The sequence below is a fragment of the Phyllobates terribilis genome, unplaced genomic scaffold (genome assembly GCF_046119375.1).
Source record: "Phyllobates terribilis strain yellow unplaced genomic scaffold, ASM4611937v1 Scaffold_5__5_contigs__length_657084704, whole genome shotgun sequence".
In the NCBI taxonomy this organism is placed as follows: Eukaryota; Metazoa; Chordata; class Amphibia; order Anura; family Dendrobatidae; genus Phyllobates; species Phyllobates terribilis.
This window is the reverse complement of record NW_027362765.1, coordinates 1,211,356-1,231,025: the sequence shown is the minus strand read 5'-3', so window position 1 is coordinate 1,231,025 and position 19,670 is coordinate 1,211,356. Positions and strand designations below refer to the sequence as shown.

Here is a 19,670-nt window from a genome sequence, read left to right as displayed (position 1 = left end):
GCAGCATTTAACTGGTTAACAGCCGCGGGTGGATCGAGATTCCACCCGAGGCTGTTGCGGGCACATGTCAGCTGTAAGAATCAGCTGAAATGTGCCCGGTTCGGTGCGGGCTCAGTGCCGGAGCCCGTGATGAACCGGGGGTGATGGCCTGGGGCGTACTAATATGCCCCTGGCCAGTACGGGGTTAAACGAGGAGTACTAACAATTTTGACCACGTGTGTTTCTCTATGCTCATCCATACCACACAGTGTAGCATTAACTAGCCTGAGCTATCACTTGGATACCTATAGCACGTATACAGTAGAAATAAAAGATTTCATTATCATGTCAGTTACATTTCTTCTAAATCATAATTATTTCTGCTTTGACAATCATTTTGTCAATATGGAAAGGAGTCTGCTGCTCACTGAGCAGCAGCTCACTGGGGTAGATGTGGGGTAGGGTGGTAGTCGGGAGCTGCAGGACAGTGAGGCTGTTAGTTGGGTGACAGAAGTGGGGGTAGAGGGAAGAGTGCCAGGGAGGCTAGTCCTGATCTGGCACACCCCAATAAGTTTGCAAAGTTGGCAGATGAGGGGAGTGACGGTCCAGGGGTAGCACTGCTGCAGCAAGGCATGTCCCCTGAAAGCCGGAGGAGTGTCAGCTCCAGTAAAGAGGAAAATGGGAGAGCAGGGCAGGCCATGCAGGTGCTGGTAGTGGGGGACTCAATTATTAGGGGAACAGACAGGGCAATCTGTCACAAAGACAGGGATCGTCGAACAGTGTGCTGCCTACCTGGCGCTCGAGTCCGGCACATCGCTGATCGGGTTGACAGATTACTGGGAGGGGCTGGTGAGGACCCAGCAGTCATGGTGCACATTGGCACAAATGACAAAGTTAAAGGTAGGTGGAAGGTCCTTAAAGATGATTTCAGGGAATTAGGCTGCAAGCTGAAAGGAAGGACCTCCAAGGTGGTATTCTCTGAAATACTACCGGTACCACGTGCCACGCCAGAGAGGCAACGGGAGATTAGGGAGATAAATAAGTGGCTCAAGAACTGGTGTAGGAAGGAGGGATTTGGGTTCCTGGAGAACTTGGCCGACTTCACAGTTGGCTACAGACTCTTCGCTAGGGACCGGCTGCACCTCAGTGGGGAGGGTGCAGCTGTGCTGGGGGAGAAAATGGCTAGAAGGTTGGAGGAGTGTTTAAACTAGGGATTGGGGGGGGTATTCATTTTATAGGTGGGTAAGATAGTGCAGATAGTGACCTGGGCACAAATAAAGAAATTGGGGGTGGGGTTAGAACAGTCAATAAAGTAAGAAGGAATAGAGGTACAGAGAGATACATAAAATGAATGTACACTAATGCCAGAAGCCTCATCAACAAAATGGAGGAATTAGAATTAATTTTGTTGGAAAATAATTATGACATGGTAGGGATATCTAAGACGTGGACGAGAGCCATGACTGGGCAGTTAATTTACAGGGCTATAGTCTGTTCAGAAATGACCGTACAAACAAGCGATGGGGGGGGGGGGGGGTGTTTATATGTAAAATCATCCTTAAAATCCGTCTTGCGGGAGGATACAGGTGAATCTAATGAAAATGTAGAGTCCCTGTGGGTGAAGATAAGGGGAGGGGGAAAAAATAATAAATTACTGATAGGGGTTTGTTATAAGTCTCCAAAAAGAATGGAAGTAGCGGAGAATATCCTCGTAAAGCAAATAGATGAAGCAGCGACTCAAGGAGAAGTCATTATTATGGGAGACTTCAATTATCCTGAAATACATTGGGGGATAGAAACATGTAGTTCAAGCAAAGGTAATAGGTTTTTGACAACTATGAGAGACCATTACCTTTCACAACTGGTTCAGGACCCAACAAGAAGGGGGGCACTGCTAGACCTAATATTAACCAACAGGCCAGACCGCATATCAAATATACGAGTTGGGGGTCACTTGGGTAATAGTGATCACAAAATAATACATTTTCATGTAACCTTTAATAAGATGTGTAGTAGAGAGGTTTCAAGGACACTAAACTTCAGGAAGGCCAATTTCCAACGGTTGAGAGATGATCTTAGTGCAATAAACTGGGACGATATCCTGAAACATAAAACTACACAAAGCAAATGGGAGACATTTATTAACATCCTGAATAGGACCTGTGCACAATATATACCCTTTGGGAATAAACATGCTAGAAATAGGAGGAAACCACTATGGCTAAATAGAGCTGTAAGGGGCGCAATAAGTGACAAAAATAAAGCATTTAGGGAACTAAAGCAAGTAGGTAGTGATGAGGCATTAAATAAATATAGAAAATTAAATAAATTATGTAAAAAAGCAAATCAAGGCAGCAAGGATTGAGGCAGAGAGAATCATTGCCAGAGAAAGTAAAAATAACCCCAAAATATTCTTTAATTACATAAATAGTAAAAAATGATAGTGTTGGCCCCCTTAAAAATAGTCTGGGTGAAATGGTGGATGAGGATGAGGAAAAAGCCAATATGCTAAATGATTTTTTTTCAACCGTATTTACACAAGAAAATCGCATGACAGAAAACATGATTAGTGATAACAAAAATTCTCCATTAAATGTCACTTGCTTAACCCATCAGAAAGTACGGCGGCGTCTAAAAATCAGTAAAGTTGACAAATCCCTGGGCCCGGATGGGATACACCCGCGAGTACTGCAGGAATTAAGTAACGTCATAGATAGACCATTATTTTTAATCTTTAAAGATTCCATAATAACAGGGTTTGTACCACCGGACTGTCGTATAGCAAATGTGGTGCCAATATTCAAAAAGGGGACAAAAACTGAACTTGGAAATTATAGGCCAGTAAGCTTAACCTCTACTGTGGGTAAAATCCTGGAGGGTTTCCTAAGAGATGCTATACTAGAGTATCTGAAGAAGAATAACCTCATGACCCAATATCAACATGGGTTTATGAGGGACCGTTCCTGTCAAACTAATCTGATCAGTTTTTATGAGGAGGCAAGTTCTGGACTGAACCAATTAAATGCAGTGGATGTTGTGTATATGGACTTTTTAAAAGCTTTTGATACGGTTCCACACAAAAGGTTGATACATAAAATGAGAACAATGGGGATAGGGGAAAATATATGTATGTGGGTTAAGAATTGGCTCAGTGATAGGAAACAAAGGCTGGTTATTAATGGAAAACACTCAGACTGGGTCTCAGTTAACAGTGGGGTACCACAGGGGTCAGTATTGGGCCCCCTTCTTTTTAACATATTTATTAACGACCTTGTAGGGGGCATACAGAGTAATATTTCAATATTTGAAGATGACACTAAACTCTGCAGGGTAATCAATACAGAGGAGGACAATTTTATATTACAGGAGGATCTATGTAAACTAGAAGCTTGGGCTGATAAATGGCAAATGAGCTTTAATGGGGATAAATGTAAGGTAATGCACTTGGGCAGTGGAAATAAAATGTATAATTATATGCTTAATTGTAACACACTGGGCAAAACTGTAGCTGAAAAAGACCTGGGTGTATTGGTGGACGACAAGCTTACGTTTAGTGGCCAGTGTCAGGCAGCTGCTGCAAAGGCAAATAAAATAATGGGATGCATTAAAAGAGGCATAGATACTCATGAGGAGAACATAATTTTACCTCTATACAAGTCATTAGTGCGACCACACTTAGAATACTGTGTACAGTTTTGGTCTCCGGTGTATAAGAAAGACATAGCTGAACTAGAGCGGGAGCAGAGAAGAGCGACCAAGGTTATTAGAGGACTGCAATACCAAGACAGGTTATTACACTTGGGGTTATTTAGTGTGGAAAAAAGAAGGCTTAGGGGTGATCTTATTACTATGTACAAGTATATGAAGGGACAGTACAAAGACCTTTCTACTGATCTTTTTACTCTGAGGCCAGAGACGGGGACAAGGGGGCATCTTCTACGTCTGGAGGAAAGAAGGTTTAATCATAATCACAGACGGGGATTCTTTACTGTAAGAGCAGTGATGTAATGAGTGATTCACTATTAAAATTTAAGAAGGGCATGGATGCCTTTCTTGAAAAGTATAATATTACAGGTTATATATACTAGATTCCTTGATAGGGCGTTGATCCAGGGAACTAGTCTGATTGTCGTATGGAGTCGGGAAGGAATTTTTTTCCCCAATGTGGAGCTTAGTGTTTGCCACATGGTTTTTTTTTTGCCTTCCTCTGGATCAACATGTTAGGCTATGGGTTGAACTAGATGGACTTAGTCTTCCTTCAACCTTAAAAACTATGTTACTAACTTATTTTTTACAAAAGAGGGAAGTAAGTATGGGCAGCAAATTTTCACCGTCATTGGATTAATGTCCAAAAGGGAGGAGCAACACATTTACCATGAGAGCAAAATTTATAGCCCAAAATAACCGTATGGTACGGTCGATTTATCGACAACCTCCTCCTGATGTGGGGAGGCACACAGGAGGAGGCTATGAAATTTACACAAAATCTCAACAACAATGATTTCAATTTGAGATTCACACTTTGTTTTGAAACCCCATAAAACACTGTACATGGAAATGTTGGTATCAAATAACTCCTGTCTTTGTGGTCTTACAAACAAGCTTTTATAAATGCCTCAAACTTCTAAGTGTGAATCAGACCTGAGATCTAACTTGATAGAAGATGACAATCCGGTGAAGACGGGAAACACATAGGCGGCCGGTGGTGATGTAGTCAGTGACTGACTCTGGCCAAATACGTTTATAGAACCGTAGTGGAAGATGAAGATTTCGTCTTCATCATAAAGTAGTTATTTCTCATGTGACGCTTAATCAATATCTCCTGCAGTATTGCTAATGCCGATTCCAGTGTTGGTAAATGAGATGAGAATTAGCAATAAGGAAGATGAGTCTATGAGAAAGAAACTGCTTGTTGTCTGTGGCCTAAAATATATAGGCTTTATTAGTAGATGTAAAGAAAAAAACTAGATACTGTAAAACATAAATCTCCTCAAATGTTTCCCTTAATATGTCCAGTAATTGTATTATTACACAGGGTTTTTATGATGTTACATCTGCTCAACTTCTCATTCAGGTCTCTACAATATCGAATCCTCTCAGTGAATATCTTCTATAGAGGAGAATTTTCCTGAATTACGCATTAAAGATGAATATGGACACAGACAAGATGGCTGAGAAAATATTACTCCTCACCCTAGAGATCCTCTTCCGGCTTACTGGAGAGGTGAGAGATTCTGATGACGTCACATTACATCATTCTTATCTATGGGAATAACAGATGAACAGAACTGGAGAGGTGAGGACTCTGGAAATGTCTGGAGTGAGATTTATGAATGTGTCTCTCCGTAATCAGGATTACACAGTAGTGAAGAAGACCTCTAGTGAGCGCTGTCAGGACCCTTTGTCTGAGGGATGGTGGGGAAGAACCCTGAGCCCAATCACGGAGCTTCCACCTCACCACCTGATAGATGAGGACATCAATGACCAGAAGATCCTAGATCTCACCTACAAGATGATTGAGCTGCTGACTGGAGAGGTGACACTGCTAGGAATGAGAATGCTGGAACATTTTATAGTAAAGCTATGAATGGATTGGGGGTATAACTCTATCATTGTGTGTGTCAGGTTCCTATAAGGTGTCAGGATGTCGCTGTCTATTTCTCCATGGAGGAGTGGAAGTATTTAGAAGAACACAAAGATCTGTACAAGGATGTCATGATGGAGGTTCCCCAGCCCCTCACATCACCAGGTAATAGACAGGACTGAATACACATGGCCTATAATTGTCTATATGTAAAGAATGAATTCAGTCCCTGTATGTGCTTCCTCTAGATCTATCCAGTAAGAGGACAACACCAGAGAGATGTCCACGTCCTCTTCTTCCTCAGGACTGTAAACAAGAAGATCACAATATTCCTCAGGATCATCAGGTACATGGAGATAAGGTGTCATGAGATCTCTCCTGTGATGTGTATATGGCTGTGAAGGGCTTGTGTTCGGTCTTGTTTTATCCACCAGAATTATATGGTTTATACTTGTATAATGAGAATGGGGGAGATGGCTGGATTAGAGCTGATCATTAGTGATGAGTGAGTGTATTCATTAATATTCGCACGGATAGTACGGTATTCAGGTACTTGTTATATTGCGAGTATTTGTGTACTCGCCTCGCTATATTCGAATGTCCCGCCCTGCAGTTTTGGCGCCTCCTTTGCAGCCACTAAACATGCTGGGCTTTAAAACCAATCACAGTAATTTTTCAGACATCTTGGTTGTGGCATTACTGTGATTGGCTGGCCACCCAGCCTCATAGGGTCTATTTTAGCCCTGTCGTCGCCATTTTGTGCACATTGCGTCTGGAGCCTGCATTCTATAAGCATAGGGAGAGATCGCTGAGCTGCTAGGGAGAGTGTTTAGGCCTCTTGATAAAACAAAAGCCCTTTTAAGGACTACCTGCAGTGTATACTAGTTCTGTGTTTAAAGGAGCCGCTCACTAGCTCCATAATACCATCAAAAAATAGCTCTTTTCAGAGCTGAAGACACACAACAAAGTCAGAGTACAAGGAGGGAGAGATTGTGTATTAGGTAGGAAGTGTATTAGGTAGTGTTCTTCCAGTGTCCATATTAAAACAGCTCTTGTCAGAGGCAAAGCAATATTTTGCCATCACACACAGAAGTAGCATTTTGTGCTGCCTTTTTTTTTAGCATCGGTCTATTTTCCCTTCTGTTTTAGGGGTCAGAGCCTACCTTCTGTCCATATTAGTCCACTTAAAAATAGTGTTTTGTGCCCTACACAAAGCAGTAGTCCAAATATTTGTTACTGCCTGCTACAAAGCACGCACCAGGCCATTTTAACCACTATTTTTGGGGTGTCAGCCTGCCTTCTGTCCATATTAGTCCACTTAAACAATCATTGAGTGCCATACACAAAGCAGTAGTCCAAACATTTCCTACTGCTTGCTACAAAGCACGCACCAGGCCATTTTAACCACTATTTTGGCTGTGACAGCTAGCTTGGCTTGTGCCATCAACATCTGAAATTCTGTCAACAAAACCCAAAATGCCAAAAAGACTTGTTAAGGTACGTGTCAGTTGTGCGTGAGAAGGCACTCAGTCTGTGTCAGGTCAGAAGAAGCTTGATTCATCCACTATGTTCCTGGAAAAATTTTCCGGTCTGGAACGTAAACGTGTGTGGAAGCCACAAGAGTGGGAGCAGATTCTGTCTTGGATAGCAGACAAGGTCTCTACGCATTTGTCAAGCAGCAACAAATCTTCCACGACCACACAGTCTACTGTGGATACAGAAGGCTGGCCCATCCAATCCTGAAGCTGGTTCTCCTTCCTCCAACCATTATCAGTCAACATGAGACATATGACCCCAAGCTTGGCCACTCCGAGGATCTGTTTGGTACGTATCCTTTGGTTGGCTCTGTGCAGCATTGAAGAGGGACAAGAGGAGGTGGCGTGCCTTGATGCTTATGTATTTGAGGACCTATGGCCAGAAGAAAGACACTTGGCGGAACATCATTTTTTGTCTCCAGAGGTGGAGGCTGACGATGAGACACAGTTGCTATCAGGTCAGCCTACAATGTCAACTGGGAAGGAGGATAAGATGGAAGACGAGGTAGTCGATGATGAGTCCACTGATTCGAGCTGGACCGTTGGCATGCATAGCCATGGCAGAAACACAGAGGAAGATGGATATGTAGCACCAACATAGGCACCAACGGGTCGTGGTTTGCCCAGAGTGAGAACTGGGTCATCTGTTCCCAAGAGCACCCCCTCTGTGCGCCAAGTCAGGGCAAAGGGGCGTTCAGCTGCTGTGTGGAATTTTTTTTTCTGAAAGTCCTTCAGAGAAAAACATTATAGGCTGTAGCATCTGCCATACCAAGTTGAGCAGAGGCCAGGGCAAAGGCAATCTACATGCTCACTTTCCAAGGCTCATGTTCGATGCTTGGAAACCTATTCAGGAGACTTAAATACAAAACAAAAGACATCAGCCCACCACCTGGATATAGGAGTACTACCGGACTAAGGCACCCTGAAGGAAAAGCCCCTCCAGAGAGGGGCCGCCCTCCGGGCAGCCAGTCTTTCATACTCCAGAGAACGTACCTTCACCAGGTCACCTAGGATGTTCCTACAAACTTCATCTGCACTTAGGATTTTACTCTGCGTCGAAACTAAAACATGTGCGTTCCACATGAAATACCTGACCACACTTAGTATGAATAAAGTGGTTCGGTCCCTTCTCCCAAGGTCTCCGAACGCTCCATAGGCCCACCCGGCATAGGACAGAGTAGCCTGCCGTGGCCAACCAATGGAAGCTCCCACCCTGTTGTACACCTCTGTATTAAAGGGACAATGAAGCAGGAAGTGCTCCATGCTTTCCAGCATGTTAGCACAAGCCTCACGGGGGAGCAATTCCTGTCCTCGGAGCTCCTGTACTTCAAATTGCCCCTTACACACAGCTTACCTTGGAAGCAGCGCCAAGTCAAGTCACAGTACTTCTTGGGGATCCTGCTAGAATTTAACAAACTGAACCCAAACTCCAGATCCCGACTTGGGCAGTTCTTGAGGACCAATGGACTCTGAAAATGAGAAAGCAAGACCTTCCTATAGAGGAGTTTCCTCGGGAGGGACCTCACCTCCCATATTCCCAGACCCCACCGGTGGATCATTTTTAGAACCGGGGTAACATAAGCCGGGAGATGCCCATGCACTGTGCGAGGATCTTTCAATCTTCCCCCTGAAGATTGATGGCTGAAACCATCCCTTGCAGGATAATACCCATGGAGGAGCCCTCTCCTTCCAGAGGTTTGCCACGTTAACTTTCAAGAAGGTGTTCACTAGGAACACAACCGGGTTCACCATATCCAATCACCCTAGTCTCCTCGTGCGGTAAGTGACCTCCCGCTGGACTAGGTTCAGTCTATTCCCCCATAGCATCTGGAAGAACAGACTGTAGACCCGTGTCCAGAGAGGCTTTGGCAAGACACAGATTCTGCCCAGGTAGATTAGCAAGGGGAGCAGGAAAGCTTTGCACAAGCCAACCCTTTCCCCCAGGCTCAAAGACCAACCCTTCCATTGGTCCACTCTTTGGGCGACACCTTTGATTCTGCCTTCCCAGTTTTTCATGGGGTAATCACCCTGGACGAATTCAGTGCACAGGACTTTGGCGTGTTCTTTGGGTTCGGGGAGGGTGTCCAGAAGATCAAACCCGGGATCTCCGCTTCCCAGCCAGAGATTTTCACACTTATTCTGGTTGACCTTGGACCCGGATGCCTCCGATTAGCGCTCCACTTCTGACATCACCACCATTGCCTCCTCTTGCGACGAAACAAATACGGTGACATCGTCCACGTAGGCCACTACCCTCAAGATAGCCTCCGGCACCGCCTTGCCCATCCGAACCCCTTCCAACGATCCACAATCGATCCTTCTAAGGAAGGGTTCAATTGCAAAGGCGTAAAGCAAAGGGCTAAGAGGACAGCCCTGACGGACATCAGATCCTACCCTGAAAGGTTGTCCAATCCACCCATTTGTTTCAATTGACATCTCTTGTGTTGGAGCCATGATTCATGTCAGTCCACTTGGTGCAACAGCTCTCCAGGGTGTGATCACTCCTTTTTAGATGCAGACACCCGAGCATATCTAATTTGACGCAGGTGTTAGTTTTGGAAATGAAAATTTACAGGGTGATTCCATCATTTTTTCCCTCTGCTTGGTCTGAAAAAAATTACCCTTACTGAGTACCACATTTTTAATCTTGATTTCTTTTAGTGTTTCTTAAAGCCCTAAAGTTGCCATTTGAAATGACTTTAGTTTTGTGCCATGTCTGTGATCTTCTTTTTTTCAACAACATTAAACAACTGAATGAACATCCTCCAAGCCCGGTGATTCCATAATTTTTGCCAGGGGTTGTACAATGGAATCGTTTAAGAGGGCCGTTGTAGATCAGTTGCTGAAAACATCACCCTCAGATATTGCTGGTGGCAGAGGTACCAGCTCTTTTCAACACCAAGGGATAATGGGGAGAGACATGAACACCAGCTCCAACGAAGGTGGAGGGAAAATGTGCCCAAATTGGTCAATTTTCAACAAAACAGCAAGGGCTATCTGTGCCTATAAAAATGCTAAGGAGGGATAAGTTGCAGAACATGGTCAAGGGTTACTTTAAGTGACCATACGTGTGTCCTTTCTGACGCTTCTGTTCCCTTTAATTATTGAGTGTCTAAGCTGAACACTTGGCCCAACCTCTCTTTATATGCCTTGGAGGTGCTGGCCTGCCCTGCTGCTAGTGTGGTGTCTGAGCATGTTTTCAGTTCCGCTGGGGAAATCATCACTGATAGGCTCAGACGCCTCTCCACGGAAAATGCAGACAGACTTACTTTGATTAAATTCAACAAGGACTGGATATCTCCACAATTTGTATTCCCTCCAGATGACAGCAAGCCAACCTAAATTCCCCAAAAATGCAGATTCATGCTACTGCTGTTAACGTCACCCCCTTCTCATAAACAGATTCCTTGCTTCGTCAACCATGACTCAGCCCATAGGGCTAATTTTTACAAACTTTGCACATCGTGCAGTGGACAAACCAGGACAGTATTCCTTCTCCAGCCTAACTACGATTTGTGATTGGAGACCCTTGGAATGGTGGCTTCCTGCATCAACCATGACTCAGCCCATAGGGCTAATTTTTACAAACCCTATGCACATTGTGCAGTGGGCAAATCTGGAATGTATATTGGTCCTACCAAACTAATATTTGTCATTGGAGGTTGGAGGCCCTTCTCACATTGTGATTGAGATAGGGGATACATATTCAATAGAAATTTACACTGACTGTTGATGACCGACTGATGGCCCTCTGAAAATTTGAATTGAGGGCCACAACTACTACAGTACTCCATCGTAGATAATGTTTGACAAGGGAGGCCCTTGTCAAGGAATCTCCCTGCAGTTATGACACAGCCCCCAGGAGTAATTTTTGGAAGTACGATGCACATTCTGCACTGGACCAAGTAGTACAATATCAAGAAGTCTTCTCTTCCTATATAATCTGGGGAATATTGACAATCAAAATTTCTGAGCCATTTGGAGAAGCTTCACCAACCCATCCTGGAGAGGAGCACCATATATCCTTTGTCCATTGACTTGCACAAGTGATATATTTGAGCTCGTCATCCAGTTAACTAGTGCAGCTTTATTTTTCCGGTTCACTAAGTTCAGCCATACCTGAAGATCGCAGGCTGTACTCACTGCTACCTTCTAGTACTCCACGTCTCTTGGCTTTTTTTCTCTGTAGTCCCTGCCCCTAAATGAGTTAAATAATACAGTGAGGGCCCTACAATATGAGCAAGTGAGGGCACTCTCAGATGTACACGAGCAACCTCCAAAATCTCTAGAGTAGGGCACTTCAAAATGTATGTTACAGGGCCACATGAGGGCTCTTACAAAACTCAGCTTTCCTGCCTACTGCAGGGCCTCTGAACATTTGAATTTAGGGCCGCAGTATCACATGGTGGTGGAGGTGGAGGAGGAGGGTCAAGCCCAACGCTACAATGGGCACATTGTAAACTGCTATTGAATGTGTATTCCACTATCTGAGTGTCAATGATGGAGGGACCGTCCAAATGTCTTAAGTAACAGCTGTCCCTCCAAATCGCATGTTACAGAGCCACCTGAGGCCTCTCAGGTCAAAGATCTACATACCTACTGATGCTTTCTACCTGTGCTTGTAAAGTGCTGGGGAATAGCAAACTGAAAAATGATTCATGACAGAGGGACCTACAAAATGTATAAGTCAGTGCCCTCCCAATTGTAAAAAGAAAAAAAAAGCCACATTAGTATGTGTGAACAAAGGCTAAAAGGGATATTTTTTTGGCTTCTCTGGTTTATTTAGCCTTATATACAAGTGATTGTGCAGGAAAAACTGTTTCTTAACCTTTTTGACCTGTTAAATGCAATTTAGGTTAGGTTTGGTAGTTGTTCTTGTGTGTCTGTAAAAGTGGCGTAATACTGCGACAAACTTATTCCCAGAAACCATATGTGAGTCAGAAATGCATGCAGGCTCATTCTCCAGGCTCTTCTCATTCTGTTTCATCACTTTCCCATCCATTTCAGCCTTTTCCTCAGGCCCCCAGGCCCCTTTGTATAGGGTCTAGCAGAAAATTACTCGCATTTCCCATTGACTTACATTGTACTCGCTATTCGGAACGAATACGCAATTTTTACAAAGTACTCGTTACGAGTATAGCGATTTACGAATATTACAGTACTCGCTCATCACTACTGATCATAGATGTGACTTCTCCATCTGTCTGTGACTTGTACAATATTTCTTTCAGGGTGAAGATCTGACCCATATTAATACTACAGAGACATATGTGAGGGGTGATGAGCGGTGTAAAGAGGAGATTCCTACATATGACTACCCAGGTGAGTAATAACCACTAAATACAGAGAAGTCACAGATTCTTCTCAGTCACAGGCTGTGGCTGGTTTACCGGTCATGTAGTCTAGCTGTATCACAATCATGTGATCACCATTTTGCATCTATACCAAAACATTCTCCTCCACCAAAAACTGTTCAAATAACTTTGGACATTGAAACTCCTTTTCTATAGAACTTACAAACTCTCACCTGCCCAGGTCTGTAAACTACCAAGCCAAATGACAGCATATGTAGAAAGTGCTGACAAGTTAGAAAATCACTTGAAGAAAAATATTATGTAAGAGAAAGTGGAGGGTAATGATGCTATTGGCTTCCTAGAACCCTGATATCTTATTAGATGAATATACCTTCTCTCCCTTCTGTGGTGCTGAATGTGCTCATATGGTCCCTACAATACCAGGTCCAGTCTTTCTGGCCAAACCTCGCTTTTATGATCGGCAATATTAAACATTCAGTGAGGGCCAAGTATGAATTTCTGTATGATAACAGAGTTTCCCTTTACCGTTACTTTTCAATTTCTTTTTAAACCAAATTACTTCAAATAGATAAAGTATACAAAAAACATTACACCTGTGCCATGATATATCTCTAAGCTGTGAGTGGCTGATGGCTGTAAAAAATGTATTCATGCCTGCAGGAGATATGTTGGCATGACTCGAGCCCTGGTTTCATGTATTCACTCCGCGACATAAATAATATTATCAATCCTAAAGAATTTAGATACAATTTATCCTTAAATGGGGAGCACTAATACTTTCTCTGCTCTTCTGGTCAGGACTCATAAGTAGCTCCAATGGTCTACCATAAATAAGTGCAACTCTGCCAGGAGCTACCAAGAAGCATACTCTAATTACCCCAGAGAGGTTTCACCACTAGTTACTCTCTCTCTCTCTTTTTTTTGATCTTTTCATTACATGTGTTATTGTTTATAGTCAAAGTTTTGCCCTACACCCTTTAACCCCTCTACATGGATCTGTACTTACACAAAGACCCTTAGGATTGGACTTAGTGTTGCCTGCTGTTCTGTGGTGTGACATGACAAGAATAATAGTCAGGTTGCTGGATCAGAACCAGAAGGGCAGAGAAAATACAAATTCAGAAGACACAATAGTAGTCAGTAAACGTGCTGGGATCACAAGAAGAAACTAAGAAGAAAATACACAACACGGAAGCTGAACACAGAAGACTTAACCAGCGGAGAACAAGGCTGTATCAGGCAGCTTCCGGCATTATGCGTGAACTTTAGTAGGGTGTGGTGCTTTCCATTTGAGTTAAGTGGGGAGCATATTTGATTTTGGAAGAGCTGATTTTGCTGGATTGGTTTATGGAAGCCATGTTGCTTTTCAAGCATTTTTGAGCCACTAATGATGTGGAAACCTCTGTTTTTCCGTTGACAGATTATGGACCTGAGTGGAGGCTTGTTTTTTGTGATATGAGTAGAAATTTTTATTGGTATAATTTTCGCATATTTCATATTTGGGAGGCAGAATGAACAAACAGTTGAACACCAAACTCTACTGGTTCATGCTATGAGGTTTTCTATTAGACTGTGAACTGTCATTGTCTTGGTGAATAAATCAATATTTTTACATAACTTGCCATTTGTACTAACAGTTTAAGTAGAAATGTTCAAAAATATAAATTTCAAAAATATTTTATTCAAATATATATTTTTTTACTTAGCAGATGACTGTACTAGGAGATCAGAGGGACAGCCGATATCTTCAATTTTCAAATCAGATGAGCTGGAGATCTCACAGGATACAATTGAAGGGAATGCTATTACTCCAAATATACCATCATCCCTTTACAGCAAAGATGTGTCATTTGATCCTTTGAAACAGGTCCTATCTTCTGATTCATTACCAACTACTAAGGAAAATCAAAGTCACAAAATAAGCATTAAAAAAACTAACTGCTTCTAAAGCTAAGATGCCATTTGCACGGTCAGAATATGGAAATAGTTTTCCCCTCAAAAAGTTTTTTCTTAAACATCAAAAAATTCACACAGCAAAGAATAGATTTTCATGTTTCAAGTGTATGAAATGTTTTAACAAGAAATCAAGTTTTCTTAGTCACCAAAGAACTCACACAGGGGAGAAGCCTTTTTCATGTTCAGAATGTGGGAAATGTTTTAACCAGGAATTAGATCTTGTTACACATCAAAGAACTCACACAGGGGAAAAACCTTTTTCATGTTCAGAATGTGGGACATGTTTTACAGGGAAATCAAATCTTGTTAAGCACCAGAGAACTCACACAGGAGAGAAGCCTTTTTCATGTTCAGAATGTGGGAAATATTTTACAGAGAAATCAAATCTCGTTAAGCACCAGAGAACTCACACAGGAGATAAGCCTTTTTCCTGTTCAGAATGTGGGAAATGTTTTAACCAGAAATCAGATCTTGTTACACATCAGAGAACTCACACAGGGGAGAAGCCTTTTTCCTGTTCAGAATGTGGGAAATGTTTTAACCAGAAATCAGATCTTGTTACACATCAGAGAACTCACACAGGGGATAAGCCTTTTTCATGTTCAGAATGTGGGAAATGTTTTACAGTGAAATCAAATCTCCTTAAGCACCAGAGAACTCACACAGCAGAGAAGCCTTTTTCCTGTTCAGAATGTGGGAAATGTTTTAACCAGAAATCAGCTCTTGTTAGACATCAGAGAAGTCACAGAGGGGAGAAGCCTTTTTTATATCCTTAATGTGGAAAATGTTTTACTTGAAAAGACACACTTTTAGCAAGAAAAAATCATGCTAATAAGTGAGTGCGTCCTATAGACTGAAGGTAGCTTCCTGTGACCGAGAACAATGAGTGTCCTTCCTGATCAGTGAGAGAATTGATCTCGCCTCAAGCCCCACACTTATCTAACTGATTGGTGCTGAAGAGGAGAGGAAGGTACTGGGACCTGTACAGAGGCTGCGCGTCTTGACTGAGCAGCTGAAGAATCTAGCTCATGGACCTTTCAGATCATGTAACACTGTTTTACATATTTGTAAAAGTTGTCAGGTTCCGTTATGAACTTAGCCATTTCTTAATGAATTTGACCTCCTGAATTCAAATTGGACAATGAGTTTTTCATTTTACTGCTACATATAATTTAATGATAAAAGTTCCAGTACTTTGAAACATTATTATTTCAATAAATATACAGATGCAGAATATTTTGTTATGCCAATTTTCTGATATTTAGAGAAAACTTAGAAACAATTCAAATAACTAAAACCTGTCTAAACCCTATTGCGAATTTAAACAGTTACAGAAATTGCACTACAAAATAGTCCTCATTCAGTGACAACTGTTTTTTTGCTTGTTTCTTGTACTCCTGTATCGGGTCATCTCTTAAAATTATACAACAGTAATCTGCAAGCATTGATGGATTTCATCTTCCTTGATATCTTTTCTCCATAGTTGCAATATCTTCGTTACATTTCTCACCATCCTCGTCTCTCACTACTCCACAGTTTGGTGGAAAAAAAGTCTAATTTCTTATATTGTAATCATTAAGGACATGTTACAGCCAAGATCCTTACATGTTTTGAGTAGAAATAACACCAACTCTTCATAGTTACTGTATCTGCTCTTGAGTTTCCCAAAAAGTTAGTTACCACAAATGCAAATGTAAACCATACAGACTTTTCCTTGCCCTGGAACAAATGAAGAAACTGCTCATCTTGAAGAAGCTTACGAATCTGAAGTCCAATAAAGACTCCTTCTTTTATATTTGCTTCACTTATCCTTGGAAAGTTATCAATCAGATTCATGAATGCTTTTACCTTTTTATCCATAGCCTTTACGAAGTTCTTCATCAGGCCCAACTTGATAAGATTTTGTTACCACCATTGCCTAGGTGGATCCTCGACTTCTGGATGCAGGACAGTTTACTCCCTTGCTCAAGTGAATGTTGGAGAGGCCAGTCCCTTTTTTTGTAGCCATATTCTTTTGCACGACTATCCCACTCACACAGAAAGCAGCAGTACTTGTGTGCAACAACCCTGACGACATATGTGAACAAGCAGATGTAGGAGCTCCGTCCGAGCATCTAGCTATTTATCCAATATAGGACCTGATGACCATCTTGAAAATCGGCATACATCTACCAGTTAATTGTCTGAGTGTGGAAGTAGTTTGCTCCAGGGGAAAAAAATGACCAGGAAAAGCCACATAAAGACTGCGGGAGAAGCAGGTTCTCAGCTCTAAGATGACACCACGGTTGTCACGCTGGAGACAGATTGAGCAGGGGAGACGAGGAGGAGGGAAGTGGTGGCCTTGCTGTAGCAATTTGCCTGCACAGAAACACAGGTCTCAGCAGGTGACAGTGGCCTTATAACAGCTACCCCACACCTGTGCACGGGCTACAAGTGGAGGAGTTGGGTGTGCAGGAGATGGGAGAGGCAGCCTCTTTGAAGGGGATGAAAAGACCACAAAATTGCATGTGGCACAATACTCACTGCTCCACGGCCTAACCTGCACCAATGGGACATACAGGTACCTGAGTAACCTACTTTAAAAGATGTTTTCATTGCAGTGGTAAATTGTAAATTCTCTCTCTGCTTTCAATGTACATTTTGGTGGTCTTAAAGATGAGACAGCAGGTATATGACTCAAACTGCAGAAAATAGAGCAGGGGCAGTGGAAGGCTAAGTCATTGCCATTGAGGACCAGATAGCCGATAAAAGCAATGAGAACAGGCTTGCAGAACAGCAAATATCAGCACTGCTGGCAGAAACAGATGATCTTGAAAATAGGTCAAGGCTCAAAGATATACCACTTATTGGTGTGCCTGAAAAAAATAGAAGGCTCCTTTCCTACTGAATTCTTTGAAAACTGGCTGAAATTAATAATCAGGCTTGAAACCTTAACCCTCCTATAAGCTGTAGAACGAGCTCATAATGTGCTCATTTAACAAATTAATTAAAGGAAGCGTGGAATTAATTTATAATGATATTTATTTTCCTTCTAATAAAATTATACAGTAATTGATAAAAGACACACATATCAGTATAATGCCACAAAATAATATTCTGACATATGAAACACGACAAATGGACTGTAACAAATATAATAAACTAAAATAACATTTAGAGGAATTCGGATAAGAGCATTTTAGCTCATCAAAAGACATATTAAATAAAATAAATAAAACAAGATTTTTTTTTGACATACAATGAACTACAAGTTTTTTACAAACTTTTCTCCTACCCTTGGATTTGCTTTTCTTTTTAATCTTTTGTTAATTCCTAAATACACATAGCTGCTTAATGAGTAAAGAACACAGGACACAGTGGTTTTCCCTATAGAGACATAGGTTCTAGCCCAACTCCTGCTATTAGAATAAGTGAATAAATACATTTATTTTAGCGAACATTTGAACTTATATATATATATATTATTTTTAAATCATGTCGAATAGGTTTGTAGTATATGAATTGTTATACATTTTTTTGGAGGTATTTCTTTATATAACTGAAATGCACGCAATCCAGTGAACTTTGACACAAGTCAGTTATGTGTTGATTTGGAGCCTTAATTCAAAACTCAAGCCTTTACACTGTCTTGCACAGTTTTGTCAGTATGTAGTTGTTTCCTGAAGAAGTGCTTGTCACTTTTAAACGCATTTAATAAAAACAGCAATTTAATAAACCTTTCTGAATTGATGTTTTCAGTGAACCAGCAGCGTGGGAAGCATCCATAAATTTCTCCAGATCCTGATATTCAATGATATACCCTGCCAAGTTAAGGGTGGTAGCCCGAGGTACTGTGCACTTTATTCAAGATTCATAAACCCTTCACTGGCTCAATATGAATGAGAGGCAAATACGCCGGGATCACATTTGAGATGTTAAAAGTTGAAGATCCTGTGGTACAAACCCTAATTCTTCAAAAACACAGTGATTCGCAAGTATATGGGAAGAAGTGTGTCCCTGCTTGTTGGACAGTTCTTTACAAATGTTGTTTTTTTCTTCAGGTTCTATTATGATTATATCACATTTTTCTTGCCTAATTGGGGTTGAATTATCCCACAAGGGGGCTTAGGTTCTAGGTGGGATTCTCCCATATGTTCAACAGTGACTGAGCCGCCATTTTTTCTACTTTAAAAGCGACAGCTATGGAAATACTTCGCCCAGTCTCTCACCCAGAGAAAGGTGTTTTATATCTGACTATTATGGTTGGGGTTTTATAGAGAGGGGGAGGTCTTTTTTATTTTTTTGGATATGTTTTATATTGTCGACAATCTTGTAATATGCGCTTTACAAGCTATGTAAAATGGAAATGCTCTGCTGATAGGATATTGGAAACGACATATCTACTGCATTAAATATGGCGGGGTCAGTGCAAATAGCTGGAATGTAAGGGGTCTTTCTTCTAGTGTTAAAAAACAGGTGATCTTTCAGTATCTTCAAATGGAAAAACCTGCCTTGATTTGTCTGCAAGAAACACATCTTACCTCTGAGAAACTTCATCTACTAAACAAGAAGTGGTTACTGCCGACTATCACTCCACACACTATATTAGTTCATCCTTTAAAGGGAAGGTGCCATCAAAACATTTTTTTTCAACAATTGAAAAAATGTAAAGCATTAATGTTTTAATTTTTTTCAAAAATATTATCATTTGTTTTTAACTAAATAAAATATGAAAAATAATTTTAAAAGGTTTGGTATTTCCACTTTTAAACACTAAGGGGAGCAGCTGCTGATATTTGACATGAAAACCTAGTGTACAACTAGCTCACATTACGGACTGCAGTAAATTGGGGCTGGATCTGCTCTTCTGTGTGTGATGTCGCTCCTCTCCTCCCCTTCTGGGTGTTTGTAACAGGATAAGAGAGGATGAAGTTTAGGATCACAGTGTGGAGCCATTTTGTTGGTGACTGCCAGTTATATTGACGAGTATAGTGTCACTAAGGACAGCTGGCAGCACCGATTCTGTTAGATGGTGCTGATAGCTGTATCATAAGCTGGGATTAGATATGCGGAGTGTATCGTGTATGATTAGATACGCTTAGAGTAACACGCTGGGAATAGATACAGGTCTCAATGTAGTGTATCATATGTGGCTGATGTGGGGCCTGTGAGCCGGTTGAGGGGGAGGGGCCCATCTCCAGTTCCCCTGCCCATCCTCACAAATTGAACTGTATTGACTTGTTGCCGATACAGTTGAAAGCAATGTTGAGTGAGGGAGTGTGACGCTCCCATCGATCCCCCTCTGCGTCTTACGTCACTGAT

The 19,670-nt window shown here is 41.7% G+C and overlaps 2 protein-coding genes across 6 annotated transcripts in view; both read left to right on the top strand.

Annotated features, from left to right (window-relative positions):
• LOC141271687 (uncharacterized) overlaps positions 1-14,361 on the top strand; it is a 205,240-nt gene extending 190,879 nt beyond the window's left edge. For 4 of the 5 annotated variants that reach the window (XM_073681744.1, XM_073681743.1, XM_073681745.1 and 1 more), the window contains exons 2-7: positions 5,054-5,203; positions 5,333-5,515; positions 5,605-5,728; positions 5,812-5,909; positions 12,330-12,420; positions 14,120-14,361. In XM_073681744.1, coding sequence (XP_073537845.1) covers positions 5,126-5,203; positions 5,333-5,515; positions 5,605-5,728; positions 5,812-5,909; positions 12,330-12,420; positions 14,120-14,361 — 816 coding nt within the window. In that variant the 5' untranslated portion in view covers positions 5,054-5,125. The remainder of the gene's footprint in view (positions 1-5,053; positions 5,204-5,332; positions 5,516-5,604; positions 5,729-5,811; positions 5,910-12,329; positions 12,421-14,119) is intronic. The other variant, XM_073681747.1, reaches the window with a different exon arrangement.
• Positions 14,362-14,368: 7 nt separating this feature from the next.
• LOC141271688 (uncharacterized) lies at positions 14,369-19,088 on the top strand. The gene is made up of 2 exons (XM_073681749.1): positions 14,369-16,929; positions 18,108-19,088. The coding sequence occupies exon 1, from the start codon at positions 14,369-14,371 to the stop codon at positions 15,143-15,145; it is 777 nt and encodes a 258-aa protein (XP_073537850.1). The 3' UTR covers positions 15,146-16,929; positions 18,108-19,088.
• The last annotated feature ends 582 nt before the right edge of the window (positions 19,089-19,670 follow it).

What these genes read in the sequence shown, in the direction of transcription:
- LOC141271688 (XM_073681749.1), top strand. Translation starts at nt 14,369, where the DNA reads ATGCCATTTGCACGGTCAGAATATGGAAATAGTTTTCCCCTCAAAAAG.